This window comes from Pimephales promelas, chromosome 8 (assembly GCF_988280905.1).
Source record: "Pimephales promelas chromosome 8, fPimPro1.hap1.1, whole genome shotgun sequence".
In the NCBI taxonomy this organism is placed as follows: Eukaryota; Metazoa; Chordata; class Actinopteri; order Cypriniformes; family Leuciscidae; genus Pimephales; species Pimephales promelas.
Genome location: NC_142776.1, coordinates 27,092,359 through 27,119,940, shown reverse-complemented (window position 1 = coordinate 27,119,940; position 27,582 = coordinate 27,092,359). Strand labels below are relative to the sequence as shown.

The window sequence follows — 27,582 nt, the reverse complement described above, 5'->3', positions numbered from 1 at the left end:
TGGCATCCAAACATTTTGGGGCTAAAATAAACTAAATAAAATAACTAAAAAAAAAAAAAATCTAAAGAAAGATGTAAATCTTTCTTTACCCACATACCTATCATCACACACGGCCTTCACTCTTTCTAAAAACACGTCAGTTGTCAAGGGGTTTGTGAATTAATGCCTAACCTCCTGGTTTTGCTTTCCTACATAAAAAGGCAATAAATTGTCAGGAGTCTGCAAAATCAGCTATTCCCTTTGTTCACTTTTTGAGGTCCGGCTATGAATCAGGTTGTTTGAAGTGCTTAGCATTTAACTAGACTAGTTCTGATCCTTTCCCTCTCTTCCTCCAATATAATATTCTAAACACCATGCATTTACTGGAGATGCGTGTATCACGGCCAAACTTTCTCAAGAGATATTTATTTGTTCCTCTCAAACAGTAAATTGAATTGTAATTAATTTGTATTTTATTGTACGTCACTTAATAGGTATCCTCCTCACTGCATCCATGTATAACAAGCCTCAATATAATTATGAATTATGCTATTATAGAATAAGCAATACTCATCATGGGGGAAATCAATAAGAAGAAAACAAGACACTGACAGAATCAAAATAAGAGCCTTTAAAACATACTGGACTGAAATAATGAGCAAGCTTTCAAGTTTTCAATGAAATGCCGCTACTTCCAAGCAAAAGGAGACCAAACATTCAGGAATTTGTACCGTGCAAAGAAACAGAAACATCTTTCACTCCTACACAATTTGACCTGCAGTTTGGGTCTTTCTTATCATGGTTTTTGTAATGTGTTGGCATTAAATGGATGAGTTGAAATTCTAATGAACCCTTTCATTGTTTGAAAGCACTGATCTGACTGTCCTGCAGCTCTCCAAAGCAGGTTTCCTTGAACTTCCTCTCACTGTTGACAAATGTCCACAATCACTGATAGCACAAAGGGAAAATGTTGCATTTGTCTACTGATCATATCTGCCTTCAACAGGATCAAGACCCTATTAGTCAATGCCTGAGGAGTCGGGTACCGGCCCTTCAAATGAGATCTTTTAAGCTGAACAGAAGAAACATCTCGCAATACAATAGTAGCAAAATTGTGTCAAAACAATTAAGGTTTTTGAGCTTATAAGTTGACAGTGAAAAAGTCTAGAGGATTTGGTCCATTGACGGAATATCTCTCATTACAGCCGAGACAGTTTTGACTTTCATCACTGGTCTTGTGTGTACCACCTGTGAATACAGAGAATATAATCAGATGAATTGAAAACCTCTCTGTATTTTCAAGTAGCTTAACTGAAATGGCAACATAAACAGATGTAAAGGTCAACAACCTAGAAGAGCACCAAAACCTATGCTCTTTTAAATTCATAATTAAAGCACGTGTTATTTAATCTCAAGGTCTAACCGCAATTTGACTTCCATGAATCCATTCCGATTGTCAACCTCGATGCTTATGGCCATAGTTATTTTTAACCTGTTTATTTCATGTCTGTTCAATCGGTAAGGTAATGATGACAAGAGAAAAACAAGACAATGCTAAAGCCCTACCCCAAGGCCCCATTCAAGACAACCTGATGCGTTTTCCATTTAATTCATTAACTGTTGCACGATTGTCATGTTTGCCCATTCAACTCTAATTCTCCCTCCTCTCCTCGGCGGGAAGCGCTGAGATGGAGCTGCCTCAGCTGATGGGGAAGGCATTTTCTGTCTCTCAGCCCCAGAGTGAATAAATAAGCCTCTAATGACGCCACCTTGAATTACTGAAACGCTTACAGCTATTAAAATGCAGTGTCCTCTGAATAAAGTGGAGTACATGGCTTGCCTTTCTATAAATTTTGACAGGTTCTCCAGGGCTGACTGTTGCCACCCAATTCCAAGACCCTATTGCTTCACACACTGCCAGCCCACATACCAATTACATAGCTGACGGAAAAGTGGGCTCCTGTCATGATGCAGACTAGCATAGGCAAAGAGGCAAGGCGAGATAGGAAAAGAAATCAGATGCAGCCTTATCTAGTTGTTGTCTTCTGGCTGAAAAAAGAATGAAAAATAAGTTAAGACTGATATATAATAAAATAGACTTGTATGTTACAGTATTATACATTTATGGCATATACAGCATATAGTAGCAGCTGAGCCGCTTTTTAACCCTTACTACCCTAGTGAAGAATACAAAAATACATTAAGTATAACTAAGTGTACTTATGCCACACTATAAATGGTATACTTATGGTCTGCTAAATTGGAACAACTAATTTTGTACTAAATTCATTTTATTGTCCAAAATTATGGCTAAAGTGCAACTAAAGTTGGATTTAATATACTTGTTTGCTAAAGTCAAACTATTCCAAGTATACTCAAGTACACTTTAATTATACTCTTTTATTTGTATTTTGACAACATTACAATTGCAATTCACTGTAAGAGTGTTGAACATACATTAATATTATACTGATAACACACTTTAAGTGATTTTAAACACATTGCAATGGCCTTCCAAGTAAACTTTAAGTATGCTAATGGCATCATTATAGTGTGCTTCAAATAGGCTACAATAAAGTAATCATTATAAATAATGGCACTGCTTGAGAATTTGCCTTCTACAGACAAACTCCAGTATACCAGTAAATCGCTTATCTTCTAGAGAACACCATTGAGACAATGAGAACAGATGTATGGACATTGCATGTACAGTAGGAACCACGATGGACTGGAATCGAACCCGGGTCGCCTGAGTCGCTTGCTCACAAATGAACTTGTTTTACCAGTTGCACCATCACACAGATATGAATCACACAAAACTGGGGTTGCAGACACAAATGTTACGCATGGATTGAATTTATTTTAGTACATTTTATGTTCCATTTAATGTCTTTAACGTTTCTGAATTTATTTGACAAATTTTTGTAAAATTTTTGAGGACTGGTCAGGATTATTTTAATAATTCGTCTAATAATTAATAATATTTTGACAGCCCAAAGGGCTTTTCAAAGTTTAACGGGTAAAGATACTGTACATTAATTTCTTTTTCAAACTGAAATGATGACATTTTTTACTTTACTTTTGTAACTACATTCAACATGTATTTAAGCTGCTTTGCATCCATGCAACATTATGAAAGTACTATATAAATACATTTGAATTGAATTAAACAATATCTGAAATTCAAGGTTAAACTATTGATGAGGTAAAGAATAAAGGTCATCTTTTTTTTTTTTGCAATTCAAAACACCTTTCCTATAAACTTTTCTCTACATATACTCTTTTTATACTCAACAAGTACTCACAAACAAAAACATGTCTGAAGTATTTTTTTATTTTGGTTGTAAATTTCTTATGGTTACATTTACATTGTAGGCAAAAGTTCTGCCCTTAGGATCTGTTCCCTAAAAAAACTATAGCAAAATGTATGTAAAAAATACACCTTTTTTAATCTTAACACCATTTACCTTAATTTATAATATTCTCAGGTTAGATAAAGTAAGTTGAGTCTGGCCTAAATCAAGCATTTTAAATGACTAACAATTCGGTCAGAAGACTTCTCTGTAATATATGTTCTTGTATAAAGTCTTTGAAAAAGCAAGCCTTGTTGGGCAGTTATTGCAATACATTAAACATCTTTTAGTTACTTTTCTTTTTTCAAAAATATGAAGGCAAATAATCATGCTTTGATTCAAAGGTGTAGACAGCTCTGGGCTTCTTGTCTTTAGCTCTGGGCTAAATTGTATTTATATTAAGTACAGAAATATGTAAATGTATTTGTATGCTTAGCATACATTATATTTTAGTATATTTATTTTTCACTAGGGTATCTGTTGCATTGCATCCCATGCCAAAAATACACAGAGAGCATTATAAATAATTTTTTCTTATCCTTCTTTGTAGAAGACTGCAACAGTAACTTATATTTAACTAACAGGCTAACAAATTAATACACTACTGTTGAAGTCAGCAGAGTTTTCACATAAGAGCTTTTAGTTCGTTAGGTCGGTAGAATTTTTCTTTTTCGTGAACTTATAGTGAACTCTCAGAAAAAAAGCTATAAAAGCTTTCACTGTGGTGGTAAAAGTAATAATATGTACAATTTTGGTACTGATATGCACCCTTTAGGTACTAATGTGCAGTCAAACCATATCATAGTCTGCCTGAAAAAGTATGTTTCATGTCTACAGTTGGTTTAAATGCAATTTAGTCTCGCCATGAATCACTTGAAAAAAATATATATATTAGGATTTCAGTTAAGCAATGTTAGGAAGAATATTATTCACTGCATCAAGCTCACAATGACTTATCTAGAAAGAAACGTTGAGATCAGGAAGGCAGAGTAACAACTTAGAACATAATAATAAACTTCTGTGTCCTGAGCAACCAATGCGATTCACAAGGCGGCTCTGAAAAGCTAGTGAGCTGCGAACATACAGTAGGCAGCACGTGAATAAATCCTAGGCGGAAACTCAATGCTACGGCTGTTCCTTCTAGGATTATAAATAATGTAAACCAAAAGAACAAGAAAAGGAAAAAAAAACAAACAGAAGACACAACCTCATTATAATCCACCGTCACAGGTATTCTTCACAAGAGAGTCAGCTTCCTAATTGCTCTGAGACGGCGAATATATTCTAAAATATAATTTATGCACTACTGTGTGTTTTATGCTAAGAGTAGCAACATGCTAACACCAAATTAGTCTCTTTTTGTAGTCTTGCTTGTATGATGGATGCAGCCTTAATAGGCAGCATAACAGGTTTTAAAACCTGCATGTTGGGAATACTCCTTATGATTCATCCATGCACACCATAACAGGGAATACGGAATATTTTGATCCAGAGACTATATTGTAGTACAAATATGCACATGCATTTTAAATATACTCATGTGGCTGGAAGTGGAAATACGCTACACTTGCAAAACTGCCAGATTTTACATTCATTCATAGCGGTTCCCAATTCCCCATGCAACCTGAAGGCTGCTAAAACCAACCAACTTAGATCCCTAATTAGGTGTCATAGACAGAAACAAAACACAAACCCTGTGACAGGCTGCTCAACCCACTGGGATTTCTTTAGTTGGTAATGCCACGGAACGTGAGACAGTGAGGTTGTGCACGACCCAGTACATGAGCTCTCTTGGTACAACGTGTCCATTTGAAGAGTTAATTGAAATGCAGTACTTTGATTAAATGAAATTAGTAACAAATTTTTTTTTTTTTTAAATAGGTAATTCAAATATTCTTCTCATGTATCTCTCATTTAAGATATTAATACAATATAAAAGGTACTGTATACATGTAACATTCTGACATTGGTACACTGCTTTGTTCCCCAGCACACTGTATCATTTCTATCTATAGGCAGGAGTGCTTACAGTATGAACAGAGATATCAGGGAGAGGAATATTAGGTATTCATGAAAGGATCAACTTTCACATTAAAGACTTTGCAGAGTTTCTGTGAGGTGCAGACTCCCTGGTACAGAATCTAAAATGAGGCTTAATATTTCATGACATTTTAGATGACAAGTTCAAAACATCTTAACCTAGCTTAACAATGTTTCACCAAAATTGAGGATTAATGATAGTGATACCAGTGCTGTTTTTTGCTTGATCATTTCACAATAAATGTATATGTCAATATATAAACACAACAATGTTTTAAATTTATATCAGTTATGCTAATAGTTTTTTTTTTTCAGTAGTGTCTAAATTGGACAAGAGATTTGTGATATTTCACCTGATATCTAACATTTTTAACCACTGGCCAGTAGAAAAATATCCTTAGATTTGAGCCTTGCTGGAGCATCTCTTTACTGTATAAGCACAGACACAGGGCTATTAAATAAAACACATCTCTATTTGCTAAACTAATTAAACCAACTAATATGATTCACATTCTTTTGGTGTGGACAATATTTTAAAACATTTTAAATGCAATGAATGTAAGGTAACGTATAAGAAATCTGAAATGGCGAGTACCAAAAATGAAAGTACTGGTATCAGATTGTTTATAGAAAAAGTGGTATTGGTACATATGCACATACATAAATACATACATACTTATATTATTATAATATTAGGGCTGTGTTTCAGCAACAATGTCATGATACGATATGTATCCCTTACACAGGCCACAATAAGATATATATCATGGTACTAAATTTGACCTCAGCATCACTGTTTATTAAACACTGCATACTATAGGGCCATTGCAGTTACCCTCTGCAGCACTGTATAACAAAATAGGTACAGTAATGACAATATAGGTAATGCTAACATTGGGCACTTCCCACCAGGTACAATATTCTGATTGTTTTCTTCTTATTTTTTAAACATATAAAAAAAACATGTTCTCATTCTAATAAATTGATATTAAAATGTACTCAATCTAATAGGCCAACATAAATAAAATCATCTTTACACTGCTGGTATAGGTTATCAATGCTGCACAAATTAAACACTCTTAAGAAAAAAATATTTTAAAAATTAGAAGCGTTATAAACTGCTGTGCACGTGCTGCGGAATTGATACAGAAACTGCTTTATTTCAAACTTTTTATCGACAAGTAGTATGTGTCAATTGTTGCATTGATGTATCGAACACAGCCCTACTAAATATGCATATAAAATATATAAATAATCCCCCCCCCACACACACACACACACAATGAGAGATTCCATAGACATTGGTTTTTATACTGTACAAATTCCCCCATACACTAAACCTACACCTAAAACTATACCCATAACAGAAAACTTTCTGCTAATGTTAAAAAAAATGTATAATTTATCCTTATGTATGATTTATAAGTTTGTTTCCTTATTGACACCAAAAACATTTCCCCACAAGGTCAAAGTTTACTGGTATTTCTATATAAATTTGGGAAATTTTGGGAATTTTTGTCCACATAAAGTGTCCCCCCACACACAGACAAACATAAAAACATGCACACAAACTGGTCAGTATTAATACTTGTTAGTATACTTAATAAATACTTAGTAGTATTTATTAATGAATTCAAATGACAACTTATTGATTATATTACTTAAAAGTGGCCATTAAGACAAAGTTTTCAACATTGCTAATAATAAGAAACAAGCACTAAATCAACATACTAAAAGATTTATGTGCTGCTGAAAATTCAGCCTTGCCATCACAGAAATAAATGACATTTTAGAATATATGAATAGAAAACTTTACGTGTGTGTATGTGTGTGTGTGTGTGTGTGTGTGTGTGTGTGTGTGTGTATGCGCGTCTTCTTAGCCATATTTTTGGGACAAATCTGTACCCAGAAGTGACCTAAAATGACTAAAACTATCATTGATGTCCTAATTTGTATTTGTATTTTTTTTTTTTTTTTACAAAAGTGCATATTTATTTTTTGTACAATTGTAAAATTGTAAAAATGCAGAAACTTCTAATAGCAAAATGTTTAAATTATCACTGAAGTAACCAATTACAATTGCACCATGTTGTAGGAGTGGCTGATATGATCAAAATCTTATATTATGATAATTTTATGTTACAAAACCAATATCATGATATCATTTTTTTTAATATATATATATATATATATATATATATATTTATATTTATATCAAATTTCAAGTCTTGTTACCAATTTCAATATCAAAAGGAATGAATACTAGCATAAGTAAAACAATAAAATAAAAAATCTCAAACTAATTGATGACAAGTAAATCGTCAGTGATAAAAAAAGAACAAAGAAACTAATTAACAGCATACCGGCAAAAGGACAACAATTTACAATAGAACAAAGAAAAAAAAAATAAATAGATTTACCTGAAAACTTCAAGCACTAGAAATAACTTAAATGTTTTTATAAATTAATCAAATAAAAAACAACGCATAGTCTTTACCGTGTAAATTAAATATACATTTATTCTTATTAAAATTACAAAAGTGATTTAGTCAAGAGCATTGAGAGATTTTCTCTTCTGTTTTTTAATGACACACGGCATCAAGTATATTAGGCTGCTGTCACTGTAAGACTGAATGCATGGATCCAGTTTACTAAGATGTGTTTTCTTTCTCAACTATTTACATTCACTTAAGACATAAATGGTTTAAAATGACTTGTTTTAGAACTGCCTTTTCTTAAAAAACGAAAATGAAAAGCTTTTGTGACAGCACAGCAACGTCACTTCAGCGTAACCGAGACAGAGACGATATCCCAAAATCTCTACAAATTTCTTTTGGTTTATCATGCCGACTGGTATATCGACGACCCCTATACTTTGATGTCAGCGACACACTCAAGCCAAGCTGACGTCACTGATGTAACTGAACATGACAGCCCAGTTTGCCATTGTGAAAGAGAGAATGGCATTTGAGAGAGGCCAAGGAGAGGTCATGTTCTCTGAATATTGTCTAAAATTTCAGTCTGTACAAAACTATTGTATGACTTTAAAGGACTTGGAATTTCAACGTTAAATAAGGTTAGACGCCCTTGAAATTTAGATCTCTCTGCGTGACAATCAATATTTCATGATTGAACTTGCTACAATGGAAATCATTAACAAAACTTAAAGAAACAGAAAAGTCCTTTCTTAATGTTGCCGTACTGGAAAGTATACAATGCCAGGCTGCCTTATTTCTTCTTGATCAATAAACAAAATGGTGGTTGCTGATGCCAAGCAGACCATCACTCCTAATATTTAACTAAGTTAGATATGTAGGGTCTATGTGCAGAATAGCAATACATTTTATCTGTCATTCACTAACTGAGCACATCTATAAAAGAATAATGTGGTGGTCTCAAACTGCTCTATTCGATAGTGACTCACCAAGGACTTTGACAAATGGTACTGTCTGGCAAACAAGGCAAAGATTTAAGTGGTGGGGAAGATAGGTGATTATTCTCCAAAAAATGTGTGTGGGCTGTCCTCATTCGATCCCTACAAAACAAACAAGCACACTCATTCTCTGATGACGCCCAGTATTGACCTGTCGGCTAGAAAGAATGACCAAGCAAAACTGTTTCGTCCACACAAATGTTCAGGATACATCAAGATAGCTCGAAGAGCCCGCAAGAACAGTCTGTTCAAATTTCCGAAAGGACAAATAAGACATTATAATCGCATTACGTACGATTTGGGGTTCCAGGATTTGTGCCACTGTAAGAGTCAATCTAGCAATTTCATTTTTGATACAATTCTGCGGGAGATTAAATTTACCACTCACCGATTCCTATTACAAGACTGCTGTTCATCATGTGTTTCCTGTCGTTTCTCCTCCCTCTCTTTAGTTGTTGTCATTACCCCAACAGTGCTTGTATATTTTCTTAGCAGTACTTATTAATTATCCCAGATCATGCCGAGATACATGCAAGTAATGGATTCTAAAGACAAAAGATCCATCATGATCATGAAACAGCCTTCGGCTATGAGAGTGAAAAAGAAGGACATTCATTTTGCTGATTATAATTACACAGAAGAGACTCAGTGATGGGCTACAGGTTACGGCCTCTAACTACACATCTTCAGATATGAAAGGTCTGTATTAGTTTGCTTTATCTCAAAGAGGGTTAGAGTCCTTACAGTGATCTTTCTCTAGTTAATTTTAGACAGTGGACAAAGTACGCACATAGAAAATAAACATATTTGCCACAGCTGAGAGTCAACACCTCCTATTGAGGTGTCAACCATAAACACCAAGTTTACTTTGCGATCCTACCAGATAATTTAGACAAATAATTGTCACAAAACTATCTTCTAATGACTGGAATGTGAGGGGAAGCCAATAAACAAAGCATATATCGACACAACAGCTCAAAAGAATAATTAAATATTTGTAAAAATGGATATGATATTCATATGCCTAAATATTAAGTTCTCTATAATGCTAAAATTGTAATCAATTTAATTGAGCTAAAAAAAAGTGCTGAGAACCAACACGGGAACCAGCATACTGTAGATGGGAACTCCTTCAATAGAAATAAAAAAGCATCCCGTGGCACCTCATGAAAATTCTGTCATTATTTACTCACCCTCAACTTGTTCCAAACCTGTATAAATGTATTTCTTCTGCTGAACACAAAAGAAGATATTTTGTAGAATATAGAATATTTTGTAAAACCAAACAGTTGATTGGCCCATGGGGAAGTCAATGCGGCCCATCCACTGTTTCGTTACTGTGATGTACTGTACGTAAAATGTTATTTTACATGGACATTATCAGTAATTATGCTGCTGAGCAGGATGGATAATATTTAAAAAAAAAAAAAAAGAATTTCCAGAATAAATTTGGACCATAAATGGAGCCACTCCTCTTAAGACAGTCTAATTTCCCTTTTGACTTATGACAGTATTTGCCCATAAAAAGAAAGTGAAAAATAAAATGAATCAATACATATGAAATTAACAACCAAACCCCACAAAATGTATATTTACATCCAATTGAACTTGGCAGTATTTCATCATTATGTTATTACGTAACATACAATCTCACACTACATCCTACACTCCAACTGCTATCTATAGCCTATAGGCTAATTTCTTAAAAGAGGAACACACATGTAGAACTAGAATCCCTATTTACATAATGAAATTTAAAAGGTTTTCACCAACGTTTGATGATTTCATAGTCATTAGTAACACACTCATTCCATATTTTCAGTAAGACTGCAAACATACATGTATGAAAAACTACTTTGAAGGCCCTTTGAAGTCAAAATATACTTTCTTGCATATGGATGTAAGTTCAACTCAAATTCATATCATCGATTATTAATAAATATTGTCAGCAAAGAGGAAAAAATATTGTTAATGCAATGTACCTCAAAGCCACCATCGCCCTAAAAACCAAACTAGGAGTTAATATCACTAAAGTAATTATTTATCAATGAAAAACATGGCAAACCATAAATCTGATGAAACACTCACCTTTTACAATTAACTGGATGAGCTTTGGGCGTAGGTTACGTTCACTCTGTATCGAGCAGGTGTACAAGCCCTCGTCCGTTACATCCACTTTCTGTATCTGTAAGCTGTATTCATGTTTATCCCCCACATTCGATACGATGGACACACGAGGATCCCCTGACCACTTGTCATTCCCTGCATAAATGATACTGGAACGGTTCAACCATGCTCCTTTTGAGATCCCATCCAACAGGTAGCATCTGAAATCAGAATGATTTATGATCAGAATCATAAATACTTAGACATTTACAGATGTCACAGATGTTACAACATCAGCCAGATAATTTCCATAATGACCAATGCAATGTACCAAGAGCAGCACAAATAAGACTCTGGTTTAAATAATGGTACAAAATACCAGTACATTGACTGGCGCAAAGGGTTAGTTCACCCAAAAAAACAAAATTCTGTCGTCACCCTCATGTTGTTCCAACACTGTAAGACTTTCGTTCATCTTCGGAACACAAAGATATTTTTGATTCAATCTGAGAGCTGGATCACTCCTCCATAGGCGTCTATGCAATTGAAACTTGAATAATGACTTTATTCAACTATTCGTTTTCTTCTATGTGGGCCTCTGAGTGAGTGTAACACTTGGACTATTTTAACGATGTTTAAAACGAAAGTCTTACGGAGTTGGAACAACATCAGGGTGAGTAATTACTGACAGAATTTTCGTTTTTGAGTGAACTAAACCTTTAAATCACCTTGCTTGTTCCACCTTGCCCATAAATTTGGCACCTGAAAGGAAAACTCCTAAAAATACATATGCAATAATGTCAGCCGTAAAAATTACTGTGTCCACGCCTCTAGTAGTCAGTAAGAGGGTTTGCACTGGAGCAAGCTGTTAGTAATTCTGGCTCTTTGAATGAAATTGGCGAGATAAAATGCACCTTTCCACGCGAAACACTCCACACTGATTAGAATAAACAAAAAAGAAGCAAGCCAAAAAAAAAATTTCCAGATTTTATTTTAGACTCACTCTAAATTCACTCTGACTGTTTAATAAACGCCACGTGCAATTCATACAAATGACATCAGTCCCTGGTGTGCACAAAAGAAACTGTCCAAAACAACAACAACAAAATAACTATTTAATATTTAAGCAGTAGTTCCCAGTTGATGGGTCAAGACCTAAAAATGGGTCACACGTCTGTTCTTCAAAAAAAAAAAAAAAAAAAAAAAAAACTACAATGTTAAATGCAAACTAAAATGTAAAGTGTATAATTATCCATTTAGGAGAGAAAATTAAATAGGCTTATCCACTTTTTAAAGGAAGGAGAAAGTGGTTCCCATTTCTTTTGCTGTTGATGTCAAAAGCCACGCAGCCCAATTAAAACCAACAGTATTTTGGTGCAAATCCATCCGTCACTTCGTAGAAGCCAAATTATGCAGATCCTAACATGGACAGGTTGCATGACATTCCTTCTTCCTTTAAAAAACAATGTTTTTATTTTTTTTATTTCAAGGTCATCCTGTTTTGTTTTTGATTCTGGATTTCTATCTTCTGTATTAAACATCTTCAAATTGACAGTTCTGATTTCAAAACACAACACACAAATATTTAAGGCTTTTAAATCTGATGTAATTTCCATATTCCATTGCAGTGTTATCAGGCTATGTTCATGTTGGTGAGATATACCATTTAAGATATACCAGATTAAAAAAAAAATTGAAGAAAGTGAAGAAAGTCATTCACACAGGTTTAGAAAGACATGATAGTTCTTTGTCATAATTGAGGGGTAGGGGGAGGAGGGGTGGCCTATACTTTTAATATCATCTTAAGGTGTACATTATTTTACTGTTATCCTAAACCTGAAAAGAGATTGTTGTGAAAAATTCATTCAAACTTTTAAATTCTGCCATAATTACTCACCCTCATTCATTTTAAAACATCTTCAAATCAAAAAAGATGCAGCTTGGAGCTTTAATCTGGTAGCACGTCTAACATATTTGTTGTTATTTGTCAACAGTGGTATGATGAGTGTTATTCACACAGGATACTCTTGAGGTTACAGGTGAGATGGGAGTCAACATATCCGTCATTACCTTGAGGGACTCAGCTCACTTCCTCAAAGTTGAATATTCAACAAATCAAAAAAAAAAAAAAAGAAAAGAAAAAAAGAGGCTGATGTTCTGAAACAGGATTGAACTTTTGTTTCACTTGGGCTTGTTAAAAAGTGTACACACAATGATAAGACAAGATTCAAAAAGACGCAGTTGAGTTACCACATTGAGTTATGCATGAGAAAAGCCCACTGGAGAGTGTGATTTAGAGCAGATCTTATTAAAAAATGTATTGCTGCTTCTAGAACACAGCCTCCTAAATTAAAAACATTTCATAATGTCAAATTGTTTATGTGTACAGCATCATTAATCCAATAAAAGTAACAACTGAAATATTAATTGTTGCTTTTATTAGTACCATCTTAAATTTAAATGTATGAAACACCATCTGAAATATAACAAGTGATGTCATAATTTTGACAAATAATAGGGCATAACTTATGTAGGCTTAAATTCATAAACATAACTTAGCCTTCACATTAGCATTAATGTCATAAGAGATAAGACACTGCAACATGTTTCACTTAAATCAATAATTATCCAAATAAGTACTTGTGCTAAATGAGCATGCATACAGTATATAGGCCTAGCCATAACTTCACATTAAGTGTTCAACCAAGCATGCACAACTACAAGTGACTGCAGAACATGGAATCACACATCATAAGCACATTCCTAGGGTCTTGCTAGGCCAAAGGCCATAATTCTTCTTCTGGAATCCCCTAACAATAATTATGTCCCTTAAAACTCATCTTTGATCATCAAAATGTCAGATTTAAATATTTTTTTCCAGTGAAAATATTTTCTCCATGCCTTTAAATAGCTTGACTGTAACTCTAATAGCTACACCATTTAGCATACACAGAACCATTAATATGCAAATTTGTCCAGTCTCAAAACAACCAAACCAGCTCAGACTACCTGATCCACTCGGTCAACTGTAGTAAATGCTACACATAGTGGAAATATTGGTTTAATTAAGGCATATATGTTTATAAAGGAAACATGATTTAGAAGAAGAAATGGAAGAGTGAATTATACAGGGGCGTCTACAAATCGATATATCAGAATGGTAATATGTTTTATATATCAGCCCATTCTCATCCCCAAGGCGTCACTTAACTGACGCCTTGGGAAGCATTTGGACATGCTTCAATATCTGACGCTTTAGGCGCCCTTTAGCGTCAGTTAGATGACGCCGTAGGATCGCGTCATGTAAGTGACGCTAAAGGGCGCCTAAAACGTCAAATATTGAAGCATGGTCAAAGGTGACGCCTTGGGGTGAGAATGCGTTGTATATATTGTTCTCTATAACGTCGGACACAATGGTAATTAATATGATTAGCCTTTGGCTTGACTACATAATCGAACAGCTAATAGCATGTTGCTAATGTTACACAAACCAAGACGTCAGACAACTACCTTCTAAATATCAGCATCCTTAGAAACGCTTTGAACATTATAGAATGTCTGTGAAATGCATATAGTTAACACTGTACCTCATACATAATTCACCAATTATATTGCTAGTACTGATTTTTCCTGTCCTGTTTGACTTACTTCGATATAGAAGAAAATACTCAGCAATGGTGTTGAACTGTTGAATTACCACATAAAGCATAATAAAACCCCCTTGTGGTGGTTCTACCAATAGATATCTATATAAAGGCTAGATATCTCGTCCACGCTGCTGGCCAAACAAGGTCGACGTCTGCACCTGGCGGCCATCTTGTCACAGGCAGCTCACTCACTCGTGTGTTAAAGGTACATGCACTTTTTAAATCACCATAACTTGCTAAATTTTCAACCGATTTTCAAACGGTTTGGTTTGTTCTAGACGTCAGAGATGTAGTTATGACAGCATACTTATGAATAATAAGTGTATAAATAAATAATCATCCGGATAATTTAGCCACGCTAATAACGTTTGTAAGAAACCAAACTGTTTGTAAATCCATCAAGATTTCAACGAGATAAGAGTATTTGTGTTTGTGCTGACCACTCATCTTACATCAGCTTGCCTGTGACAAGATGGACGCCGGTGATGAAGATAGAAACTCCGCCTTAAGACATCTAGATAGATATCTATGGTTCTACCAACCGCCGACACCTAAAATGGCAGTAATGCATTTATTTTATTTTTTTTCAGAAAATAAATCACAAACACATTTTTTTTCTAGATATTTTTATTTCTTTTACAATGATGCTAGTTCCCAATCTGAGAGCATGCATTTGGTTAATAGTATTCATTTCAGACGAATTGTTTAGGGATTTATACCTGTTTTTTTTTTTTGTTTTGTTTTTTTGTTTCTCCACACGCTGCTGCCGAGTCATCTGCCAAAGGGGGTGCTGGAGTTTGAGAGCACCTTTTATATTCCACCACAGGAAGTGGAAGGAACCATCTCCTGGCAGTGGGCAGAGGGACTCTGAACTACAAAGTTTCTGATAAAACAGCAGCATGTGGATATTTTGTTTGTTAAGTTAATATTGGGTTTCAAGTAGTGTTTGTTTGTACAGTATATTCTTATAGTTGGTGATTGGATTTATTTCGGGTCTTTTTAATTGTAGTCAATTAAGTTTCCCCACCTTTGTGTTTGGCGTAGGCTAGCCTGTGTGTGTATATATACCACCATTTTGTGTCATTCAGAAGGTCAGATTTTTTTATGTTCAGACTTATTTTGTGGGTTTGTTATGTTGGCCTCAGTTTAGCTGAGACCCACTTTGATTAATTACTTTTTCTAATGATTTGAAACGTTGTTTGGTTTGTAGGCTAAATAAAGCCATTTTTTTTTTTTTTTGCAAATCCTTGATCTTGTGCCTTGCCTTTACTGCTTGATCCGTGACACCCCTCAAAGACATAAACAACATTAAAAACTTGATTTTCACCACTGTTTTCAACATATTATAATTCCCATATTTCATGCCAGTATTATCAGACTATAAACATATTACAACATATGCTGTGCTCTTTGATACCAATCTCTCATTTGAAAGTCACGTGTCTAGTTTCTGTAAAACTGCATTTTTCCATCTTAAAAATATATCTAAATTACGCCATATGCTCTCACTGACAAATTCAGAACAATTAGTTCATGCGTTCATGACATCAAGGCTAGATTATTGTAATGCTTTACTGGGTGGTTGCCCTGCATGCTTAATAACTTCAGCTAGTTCAAAACGCAGCAGCTCGAGTTCTTACCAGAACCAGGAAGTAGCCCGGTTCTACCAACCCAGCATTGGCTGCCTATTAAACATCGTATAAATTTTAAAATATTGATTACTTACAAAGCACTAAATGGTTTAGCTCCCCTCTTTTCACGTTTAAACGTCCTTCACGTTTATTGCAATCTCGAAATTCCGACCAGTTGATAATACCTAGAATATCAAAATACCTTTTCCTATTTAGCACCAAAACTCTGGGACAATCTTCCATGTCTGGGAAGCAGACACAATCTGTCAATTCAAATCTAGACTAAAAACACATCTCACACACTATAGACTTCCTAAATTCAAAATTAGGCTGCATAGTTTAGGTCAGCCGGAACGGAGAACACGTCCCGTAAATCCTGATGTGCTTGGTACATCATAAGAAGGATGCCATCTACGTTAATATTAGTTTCTCTGTTTATCCCGAGGGACCCTCTATGGTGGACCTGCGCCTGGACCCATCCCAACTCATGCTTAAGTGCCGGCCTCATCGACACGACAGCCATCGGCACAACTCGTCTCCATACCGGCGTGATTACTTCGACTTCCAAACAGATGGGAATGGACAAATACTCTGGCCAGAGGAGAACTGGCCCCCGACTGAGCCTGCATGGTTTCTCCAAAAGTTTGTTTCTCCATTCTGTCACCTGATGGAGTTTTGGTTCCTTGGTTCCACTTTTGCCTTGGCTTTTGGCTTGCTTAGTTGGGGACATATAATATTCAACAATATTATTGATCTGTGTTGTATTGTTTTCTTGTTATCACTGTGAAGCTGCTTTGATACAATCTGTATTGTAAAAAGGGCTATTTAAATAAAGGTGTTTGGGTTGATGTCTTTTATTTTGAAATTTTTACTTTCAGTTTGTTACGTCACTTGTTAGTTTACGTGTGGTTAGCACGCAAGGGGGTGAGTAGCTGGGACGCTCACTTTCTGTTGAACGTTTTCATTTCACTTAGTTTTTGTTTCATTTCATTACTTTTTTGTTTACTGTCATCATCCATCATGTTCGTTTCAATGTTACAATAAATCATCTGGTTCTGCAGTGGAAACGCGTCAACTTTTATTCCCTCTACTCAGCCTCTTAGCGGTTACTGGCTGCCGCTACAAAAGGTGACTTGACTTGACAAAATATTTTGAAGAAATAAGGTCACAAGGGCTTTGATTGACATGAAGCATTGTAAGTCTGAGGAACTATCCCTTTAACAGTGTGATTTGTAATGTTAGACCACTAATACATTTTTTGACAAAAAACTTTTGTACTATTTTGTAAAAGCTAAACTCTTTGATCTTATAAAAGCTCCTCAGGTAGACTTCCTACATCCCTAACAGTGAAGGTTTCATCACCAATTCTAACCCCTGAAACAGCAGGATGCCTGGTGTTAAAGCACCGGAGAGATCTACTCGGACATACCCCACAATACCTCCACACAAAGGTGTAAGTAGTTCTCACTGGGGTGTAGGATACTGTGAAGGAAACAGTACGGACCTCCACGTGTGCTATATTTCCTTTGTGCCACCTGGAAGAAACAGGTGGAAGAGGTTCAAAGCCGATTTCATGCACTACTAGCATGTGTTAATCTTTGAACCTTTGGACTTCTGAGGGACTTCTGTGTGTGTGTACACTATAACTCACTATAGGGGCTATAGCTAGTTTGGTTTGTAGTTAATAATAGACATATTTTTACAGATAAATTAAAGATTATTTTATCTTACAATGTAACTTGAACTTGACAAATACACTAAACACACATAAAACAGAATGAGATTATTTAGCTTTTTTCGGGTTCAAATAATGCTACTGTTCTTGTTACATATAATGTGAATTGTGCTTCTAATGCTTAAAAAATATAATGTGATATTAAAGTGCAGAAATGCCACCAGTACAACTATATTGATTTAATGGAAGGCTTTCAACTAAAATATAACTAAACCATATGGTCACTACTTTTATTAACAATTAATGTTAACAATTCATGGATCATTTTAGCCAAGGTTTTACATTTGTGATATGTATGATATATTTTTAACAGGATATTTCTTTTGTTTTGACATCTTACCTACAATTTACTTTGACATGCAAAGTAGACTTTATCATGAAAAAAACATCACTTCTCATAAAATTTACATTTTTTCATGAATATCTCTCAATCACAGGCAGCTGTCTATGGTAAAAATGCCAGCTTATCCACTGTCGCATCTTACCCCACTCTCCCCTATCCCAAAACCACTGCATCCATGTATATTTTGCATCCAGATTTGTATTTTCAGGCCAATTCACATTGTTACTAATTTAAATAAGCATGTGCTCTCAAAGTCTCAAAACAGCAGAAAGAAGAGACTGTAATCAAGTCATGTTTGTTCTTTCTCTCTCCCTGAAATTTCCCTTAATCATCTTTATTCATCCGTTCAAAGCACTGCTCTATGAAGCTCATGAGGGCAAACCTCTTCACTGGTGGGATTTTTCATCTCATGATCTCTTCAAAATCCAAAGATGCTTTATACATTGTGAAACACTGATTAGGTCTTCATCTGGTTTATTCTGATTCAAAACATGAATTCTGAAAAGCAGATTCCCGAGGCCTTTGTCTGTTTTTTGTCTTAAACTGCAAATTTTTGGATTTGACACATGTAAAGAATCGTACCACCGTAAGTTAAACACACTGAACCTGTATATCCTTTAAACACGGACTACGTTGAGCTCCACCAATTACAGTTGCTTCTACAGTACAGGGTGTTTTCTGTACTCTAAACTAGATTTTCATTTAATTTCAGATTGACCCAGATTTGTTTTTGTTCTTCTGATCCCTCTTTCCAGCTGAATGATTCGCTTAAGGTGTGTTTCCTTCCAAAGCCTTTGAGATGGATTCCATAAAGGTTTAAAAAAATCTGAACACATGCTGTGTTTATTTAAGAAAGGTGTGCATTTTATAAGAAAAATAAATGAGTTTACTACAGTACATCTTAAGTGTTTATTTTTCTTCTCCCTTATACTGTTCAAAGTTTTGGAGTCATTTTTTTTTTTTTTACATGAATCATTTTATTGAGCAAAGATGCATTAAATTGCTCAAATGTGACACTAAAGACATTAATAATGTTAAATAAAAAATATTAAGTTGTTTTATATTGTATCCCCTATAACCCTACCCCTAAACACAACCCTCACAGAAAACTTTCTACATTTGTACATTTTCAAAAATTCATAAAACTTGAAAAATATATTTAAAAAAGTTGTTTTCCTCATGGGGACCAAAACGTGCCCACAAGGTCAGAAATTACAAGTAATATTATCTTTGTGGACACACACACACATACACACACAAAATAAATTATATTTAAATTAAATTGCAAATAAGACTTAAAGCTGCAGGGAGTTTTGTTGAAAAGCCTGAACATTTGAACAGCACAATTTACAGGTCCTAAAGCTGTGCTAGAGAGGGGTGTGATCAGTGCATACACGAGCGTGATTGACACTGATAAGACATTCCTCCTGGCTCTGATTGGTTGTTACTGACCGGGAGCTGTGTATTTCTGCAATGGCGATAGGACCACTGGGAGGAGCCAGAGGAGCTTGATCTTTTCACAGATTATCGGTCTCATAGTCTACAATTAGGACATAATGACAGTTTTAACAAATGTAAAAAATGTTGTTGTTGTTTTTTTTTTTTACAAAAGTTATCTACAGCAGCTTTAAGGGGGACTTTTTCAAGATGATTGTACTGAAATGTGTGTTGGCAGTGCCTGTACACAACCATCATATACAGTAGACCATTTTGCAAGATGTAAACAACACTGGTCCAGAAGCACTTCCTGTTTCAGTTTAACACTACATAAAAGCTGGGATAAAATACAACCAACAGAAAATATAAAACTGAATCAAAAAGATTTAATAATTTTAAATGTACTTGCATGTATAATCTTAGACGTAATGTTTTAGTTTTATCAAGAGCGTAAATAAATGTCAGCGCTGACTTTAGCCACTTTGTTATTTCGTGTCTATGACAAACGCGTACATTTTGGACCTGAATTTGTAATTATTTACTAATTTTGTGAATGTATTTTCCATGCAGGCTATACTTTATGACATAATTTTTCAATTTAATCAAGAACATGAACCAATATGGTTTACGATGAGTGAACTAAATTTTGTGAATAAATAAACGGTTCTTCATTATATCGATAAAACAATAACTTTAAAAAGGGTATTACTAGACATTTATTCAGTTATATTAAATGTTTAATCAGGAGAAAACCGTACCTTTAAAAGCTAACAAGCAGCAGTAGCATTTTCAAGTAACAGCTATCGAAATTCTTATATAATAGGCTAATAGTAGAATAGAATAATAATTTTAAAAAACGTATCATTCAGAAACGTTTTGTAAGAGCCGTGTTTGGGGAGTTTCTGCTTGACTCTCTTCATCGCCGCTTTCTGGGTCTGATTCTGGCTCGAACTGATACGGCAGTATCAACACCATTATTTACATTGACCGAAGCACAACTTTCGCCCGTAAAGGTAATGGGCATGAAGTTTCCGGACAATGTGTACTACAGTTTAACCAAATAACAACACACCAGTCTATCTAACCAATCTGAGCCCATTGCCTGTTTCTGGGGGAGTGGTTTCAAAGTCAACCGGTCGTTGAATGACAGAGGAGAAAGCGGCTTACAATAAAGGGGAAATGTATGAACAATAAGGCTTTTTAGAAACAAACAAACACAAAGACATTATATTGCACCCCATAAACACAATCATGCAACAACAAAAAAAATTAACCTTTATTTTAATCTTTGCAAATCACTTGCACACTTCCCGATGAATGCGGCATGTTTTCTATATACGACGTTCTCAATATAATTCATAATCCCACGTGTATAATGAATAACGCGTTATATTACAAACTGAGTACGTTTACATCAGTAACACATTGCGTTCGTGCATCTCACTAAGTTAAGGCCAATTTATACTTCTGCGTCGAGGGTACGCCGTAGTGTACGGCGTTGGCTACGCACGTAGGCGATGCAGTTGTGAGCATTTATACTTCTGCGTTCAGGTCTTGGTTGCTCTGCAGTACTGCTCCAAAACGCTAGTTGGCGGCGGAGGGTTTTAATGTTCCACTGTGTTTAGATTCCTCACAGCTAGGTTACTACAAGCAATAGGGACTGAAAGAGAGCTGATCATGTTGGAGTTGGAGCTTATTGAGGTGGAAAAACAGTTCACTTTAGTGAAATTACTAAAACTGAAAGGCAGAAATGAGAGAAGACGTCGGAGGAGATGGTACGTGTGGAAAATCATAGACAGTGGTGGAAATGCGTGAGAAGGTACGTGCGGAAATGCGTAGGAGGAAATGCGCTGCTACCAAGCCGACCAATCACCGATCTTGCGGTCCGTGCTGTCGCAACGTGTAGTTACATTTTTGAAGAGGTGCGCGTCAGGCGACGGCGAAGGGTACGCAGTATAGGACGCGTCTCTGCGTATGCTACGCCGTACCTACTGCGCGCACCCTATGCAGAAGTATAAATTGGCCTTTACTCTAACGTTACCCTGCCAGTAATGTTACATACAAAGATAGATCAAAGTGACCTTATGTTAAACAAACGTCCTGTTCGAGAATTAATCGTCAAGCCTAAACTTTTCATTTAGACCCTAAAGAATCAAATTAACTTGAATGAAAATGGCATTATATGACCCCTTTAAGAAATGGGTTTGAAATTGCTTGCAGTGTTATTTATATCAGTGAAACTTAATAGTCAATAGCAATACATATTGACAGGTTGATTCCTAAAAACTGTAAAATGTCTGCAAACCCCATTTTATGATCAAATTGTGAAAGCATACAGGAGTGAAAATGCCTCAAACTAAACCGCAAACTCAGTGATATTCTTCCTTCTTCAAAGTGGAACAATTCAAGCCAGCAGGCACACATCCAGGCTAGTTTGGGAGTGGGAATAGGGAACAGAGTTTTGGGAGGGAAAAAGCTGAAAACGCACCTTCCAGCCATATCTGTGTCGGCTACGCTAGTTTCATATGGTGGCTGCAGCTAGCAGCAGACAGTATTTGATGCATGTTTGGCTATTTTTCCCTGGTGATCATGGTGATGTCAGGCGAAATGAGAAGTCGTTTCAGAGACGGAGCAAGTTATTACATTTTGTTTAAAGATTAAAGACAATAGCATGCACAGATGAATCGGTCACAATAAGAGCAGGGACAAGTAAATAGGGTCAATTTTGATTTCATGTTGACTTCAACATCAGCAAAACACTTACCACATACACGAGAATCGCATTACCAGAGCAATTTGTATTACAAGAGGCATTTAGATCATCATCAAACATCACAGGGATTCAAGCACAGAATGTCACTGGGATTGCAGCATCCTCCTCGAGGATTTCCCCCCTGTGTGTCGTCTGCATATGTGCCTGCCTGTTGTTGACCCCACTATTTATTTTGCGTGTGCCAAAGAGCTAAAGCAAGAGAGGTACTCTTTTGTGAAGACCAAGGATTAAAATAAGATTAAGTTGATCCCAGCCAACAAATCTTGTCTCATGAAGTGCCACAAGTTCTCAACACCAGATTAAATGTCAAAGCCAAGCTATAATATTATCTGTAATGTGTTGAAAACCACCTGGCAACATTCCCATAAGTGCCTTTAGCAATGAGAAATGATGATAATTACATCTGGACGTACATGGACATGGAAACTGAGGCTATTGGCTGCCAAATGCCAAACAATGGCCAAAACTAATGAAGATCACTGAATGTGGAGAGGCTATTAAAGCACATAGGCTCTCATTTCTAAAGGACAGAGTTATTTTTATACAGTTTTTATAAATGAAGAAAAATGCACATTATATTGCAGCTAACTACCATTTACCTCTACTTCCCAAACTCACATTCACATACTTTCACATGCATGCACAATATTATCTCAACATCTGCTATTTCAAATGAACACTGTATCTCCTGTGTCAAAATTACCCATTCAAAACCGGCAAAAATACATCAAGTAATCCACTAGGGATCTCAGCCTCCCCTAGCCATCTGTGCTCCAGTCCAAACCATCAGACAGCTAATAGTTATGGTTATTACAGTGTTACCTCTCAAAGGACAAATTTAAAGTTTCCATTTGGATTTACATCATGTTCGGATTCCACTCACCTAACAAGCTTTAGCAGGATGATAACAATATTCTCCTGCCAACGTGACAGTTCTGAATATGTCTTTACTCAGTTTGACTTATGTGCTTTATTCATTTTACATTAAAGTCAGGGAGCAGGGCATTATGGAGAGCCATATTTTCATTAAATCTAAAATTTGCCGAAATCCTATATCATCAATCATCAATTATGTCACAATTTCTCAATAAATCATTTATTGCTATTTGCCTGAAGGCATTTTGGCTGAATTTGGTTTTATGCAAGACAAGTTTACCGCTCCAATTACTATTAATTTCATGGTGAGATCCTGTTCTCTCTCTCACACACATACTTAAAAAAACAGTAATAATTAAGGCTGGGTGGAATATTATATATTTGTTTTAATTATATCATTTTAAAGGTCCTTCCAATTATGCAATACCTTTTGAACTTTCAAAAAACAAGGGAAGAAAATCAGCTTGTGTAACATTTTATTTAAAGGTATAATATATAGGATTTTTCGCTGCCAGGGGGCGCTAACCTCTCACAATAACAAAGGTGTATATTGATGACGCAAAGCATTAAGTGGAATTGTGGATCTTGTTGTCAAGCTGATGGATCTTTTATGGATGAGTGAATACTTTGATGTTTTTAACATGACTGTAGTGTGGTATGAAGCAGGGCGTGATTGCTAATGGGAGACGTATTCTAGCGCCACACGCAACGCGAGTCCCGCGGATATAAAGGAATAATGACATTTCATTCTACCGAACTACCCGCAAGTGCTGAATTAATAATCACTCAGGTCAATTTATTAGACGAATTAAACTTGAGGTAACGCAGCGCTGTTTCAGCTACATTATCAGTTACATTATCACACTAAACGGCATTTGAGTGTGTTAAATGTTGTTAGGTTGTTGGCTATATGAGACTAGCAATGAGCTAGATCAACATTGGAATAACATACAGATTATATATTCTAACATTTTATCATGTTGAACTAAATAATATTGATTAGTTTTATGTACATTTGCTCACCTGTCTAATAAAGTAAATGCAACACTCGCATCCTCAAGTCGAAGTTAGTCGCGGACGTGGAGCTTTCGGCATCTCAAAAGATGTTGATCTTCGTTTTAGTTCTCCTTTTGTCTCAAAGTCTGCTTGCCATGGTCCATAATGTTTGAAAAAAAAAACAAACGGGTGAGCATCCTGCTGCATAACCCTGTTTTTCATGTCCGTTGCCATGGATACTATGGCAGTACGGAAACTGAGGGTAACGCGGCTATGACGCCATTGACTGGCGACTCCTCACCCATGCTGACACGTCCCGTTTTGTGGGTTAAAATCTGAATTTTCTTACAATTTACAAATAGTTGGAAACATTGGGGATATTTTAAGTTTTCAACTAAACAAAATATACAACATTGGCCTAGTGATTTTTGGATATTTTACTCCAAAAATCCTGCATATTGTACCTTTAAGGAAGAAGTTAAACTTTAATAATACAATTTTAACATTATTAATTAGCCTATAGCTTGATTAATAGAAAATTAAAGGAAATTAGCAGGATGCATAAAATTATTTAAAAACCATGTCAAAACAAATAACAAAACATAACAGAAATCATGAAATCCAACGAAAATCAGAGAAATTAGATTAATAAACTGACAAAAACCTCTTTTTTTTGTTTTGTTAGACACAGGCATATGATTGGGCCATAATGTACTTCCCAACATTATAAATACAGGAATTATTTAATGTACTTTATTCTGGCCATTATGTTTCCTAAAGAGTGTTATTTGATTAGTTTCTCAAACCTTCCTTGTGACTTATGATGGAAGCATAACTACAGAAAGGTGCAGATTTGTTTTTTTTTTTGTTTTGTTTTGTTTTTTGTTTTAAATAGTGTCAATGTAGAAGTAATTCACTTTTAATTAAATTAAAACATTCTGAATCTATTTAATTTGGCAAAAAAGCTGTTTGGACAAAATTACGACTGAAAAAAAATCCTTTTAAGCACACATTGGCAACAGGATCACCATTGGCTAGTAAAATGAGAATTATGCATAGTAAAAGTAGGCATTGTAAGCTCCATATGTGGTTACTTCAGGGAAGAGACAGGGTTGAGAATGATGCATACAATCTTCACTGTAACACTGTAACAATAATACATGAAAATAAAAGTGTGGGCCTAACCCAAATTTCAACAAAATTATATGACTTAAATCCACATTAGATCGCAATCAGAAGTTCTTACAAACACTCCTTGGTGGTTTAAAGTGAGTTGAGTTAAAGCATAGTTTTAGTTGTATAAATTGTTAATGCTGATTGTTGCTCTCATACACCATTCTAGAGAGACAATTTATGATGTAGCTATATTGAAATCAAACCAATGAGCATGGGAAAGCCATAATGCCAGGATAAAGGCTAATAGCCTGTGAATTAAAACAAAGAATAATATCGATTGTGTCTCATATCCATCATCACGCAGAGGTGTGAATGGTTTGTCGAGTGACAACAATAGAAACATGAATGGGGCAGTTCGCCACACCAGACATAGACAAAGGGGGCAATACATTTTTTCATTAGCCTTTTATTAGCCTTCTCTAAAAAGACACATGACATGGTCTTAGAAAATGTTTAATGAAATTCATAGTTTTAGAGATAACATCCTCAGAATAAAAAATAGGCATGAGTAGACTTGAGGCTTCAGCTTCATTATGTTTCTAAAGCCCCTTTCACACAGCGCGTTGATCCCGGGAAATTGTTGGGAAATTGCCAGAACGCCTTCTGTGTGAAAGCAAACACGACCCGGGATTGATACCGGCATCGATGCCGGGTTGGGGACCTAGTAACATTGACAGGGTTCCCACACCTCAGTTAATTTCAAATTCAAGGACTTTCCAGGTCCAATACCCTCAAATTTAAGTACTTAATGTGTGTCCAACAATAAACAGGTATTATTGTAGTAGTTTCATCCATGTGTGAACGTCATGGCAACGTACATGCAGCAATACGTAAATAAACGAATGTAAATCAAGCAAGCTAGTATGCACAGGCCACAAAGTTTTGGCGAAATAACAAATTAGCTGATCGGAATAACATAATATGGATTTTTTTCTTTCACAAAATAAATTCAAGCACTTTCAAGGATCTGTATCTATGCGTTTATTTTCAAAAACTTTCCAGGGCCTTTGAATATTTTTTTCCTGATTCACAAACTTTCAAGGATATCAAGGACCAGTGGGAACCCTGCATTGAACTGGAAACATTGAACTTGTTGATTGAACTGGAAAAAGTGAGTTAATACAATGAAGAAGATTAATTTAATCATCAGAAACTCAAAACAATAAGTTATCTCAACTAAATAAATTATTATAAAGTTGATTTGACAAAAGAAAATATGTTGTGATAACAAATCTTGAAAATACTTTTTTACAGTGAGAATCCCAATGAACCCTTTTTTCTAAGAGTGTGGGATGCCAAACATAGTCAATATATATATATGCTTAACTTATTCTTAGCCTCTAAAGTGATTACTTACAATGTAGAGGGTTGTTAACCCATTTCAGAGTAAATAATTTATATCCAAAAGGATAAAAAAAATGTAATACAATATAATACAAGTGCTCAGTAAAAATGAATAAAAAATATGCCCAGTATTACCTGCACACTAATTTAAGAGATTTAGGCTTTTTCTGTATAAGGTACACAATAAATTCTAGCAACTGAGGTGCGTAAGTTCTGTATTTAGCCTTTTATATCATTTTATCATCACGTTTCAAGTGTGTTCACCTGCATCATTTTCTCCCTAGAAGGTGCAGCTTTTCCATAATCTCAGGGTTTGTGCTAATCTCCCAGATACCAGGTTAAAAGTGTCAGAGCGCCACATTGTCAAAGTGGAAGAGATGCAACAGTTCTGTTCTTTATATCGAGTTAAATAGAGCTAGGCCTTTTAATTACACCCTAAAAAGCTATTATACAAGCTATCATTACAATGATTATACACAAGTGGTCCTGCTCAGGATGATTTGAATTGAATTCTTTGTAAAGCTGCTTTGAAATGATTTGAATTATGACAAGCGCCACCATACAAATATCACTGAATTTAATCGAACATGGCAAACAGTGGAGCGTTCAGCACGACTCGACCCCGGTATGTGCATAAATCAACCGAGATGGGCAAGTGTCTCTCAACTTTGGGCCCAATTCTAATTCCTATACAACAAATACTGGATAGGGCC

The 27,582-nt window shown here is 35.4% G+C and overlaps 1 protein-coding gene across 3 annotated transcripts in view; it reads right to left on the bottom strand.

Annotated features, from left to right (window-relative positions):
* negr1 (neuronal growth regulator 1) overlaps positions 1–27,582 on the bottom strand; it is a 135,314-nt gene that overhangs the window by 94,302 nt on the left and 13,430 nt on the right. For all 3 annotated transcript variants that reach the window (XM_039647690.2, XM_039647691.2, XM_039647692.2), the window contains exon 2: positions 10,894–11,132. In XM_039647690.2, the coding sequence (XP_039503624.2) occupies positions 10,894–11,132 (239 nt within the window). The remainder of the gene's footprint in view (positions 1–10,893; positions 11,133–27,582) is intronic.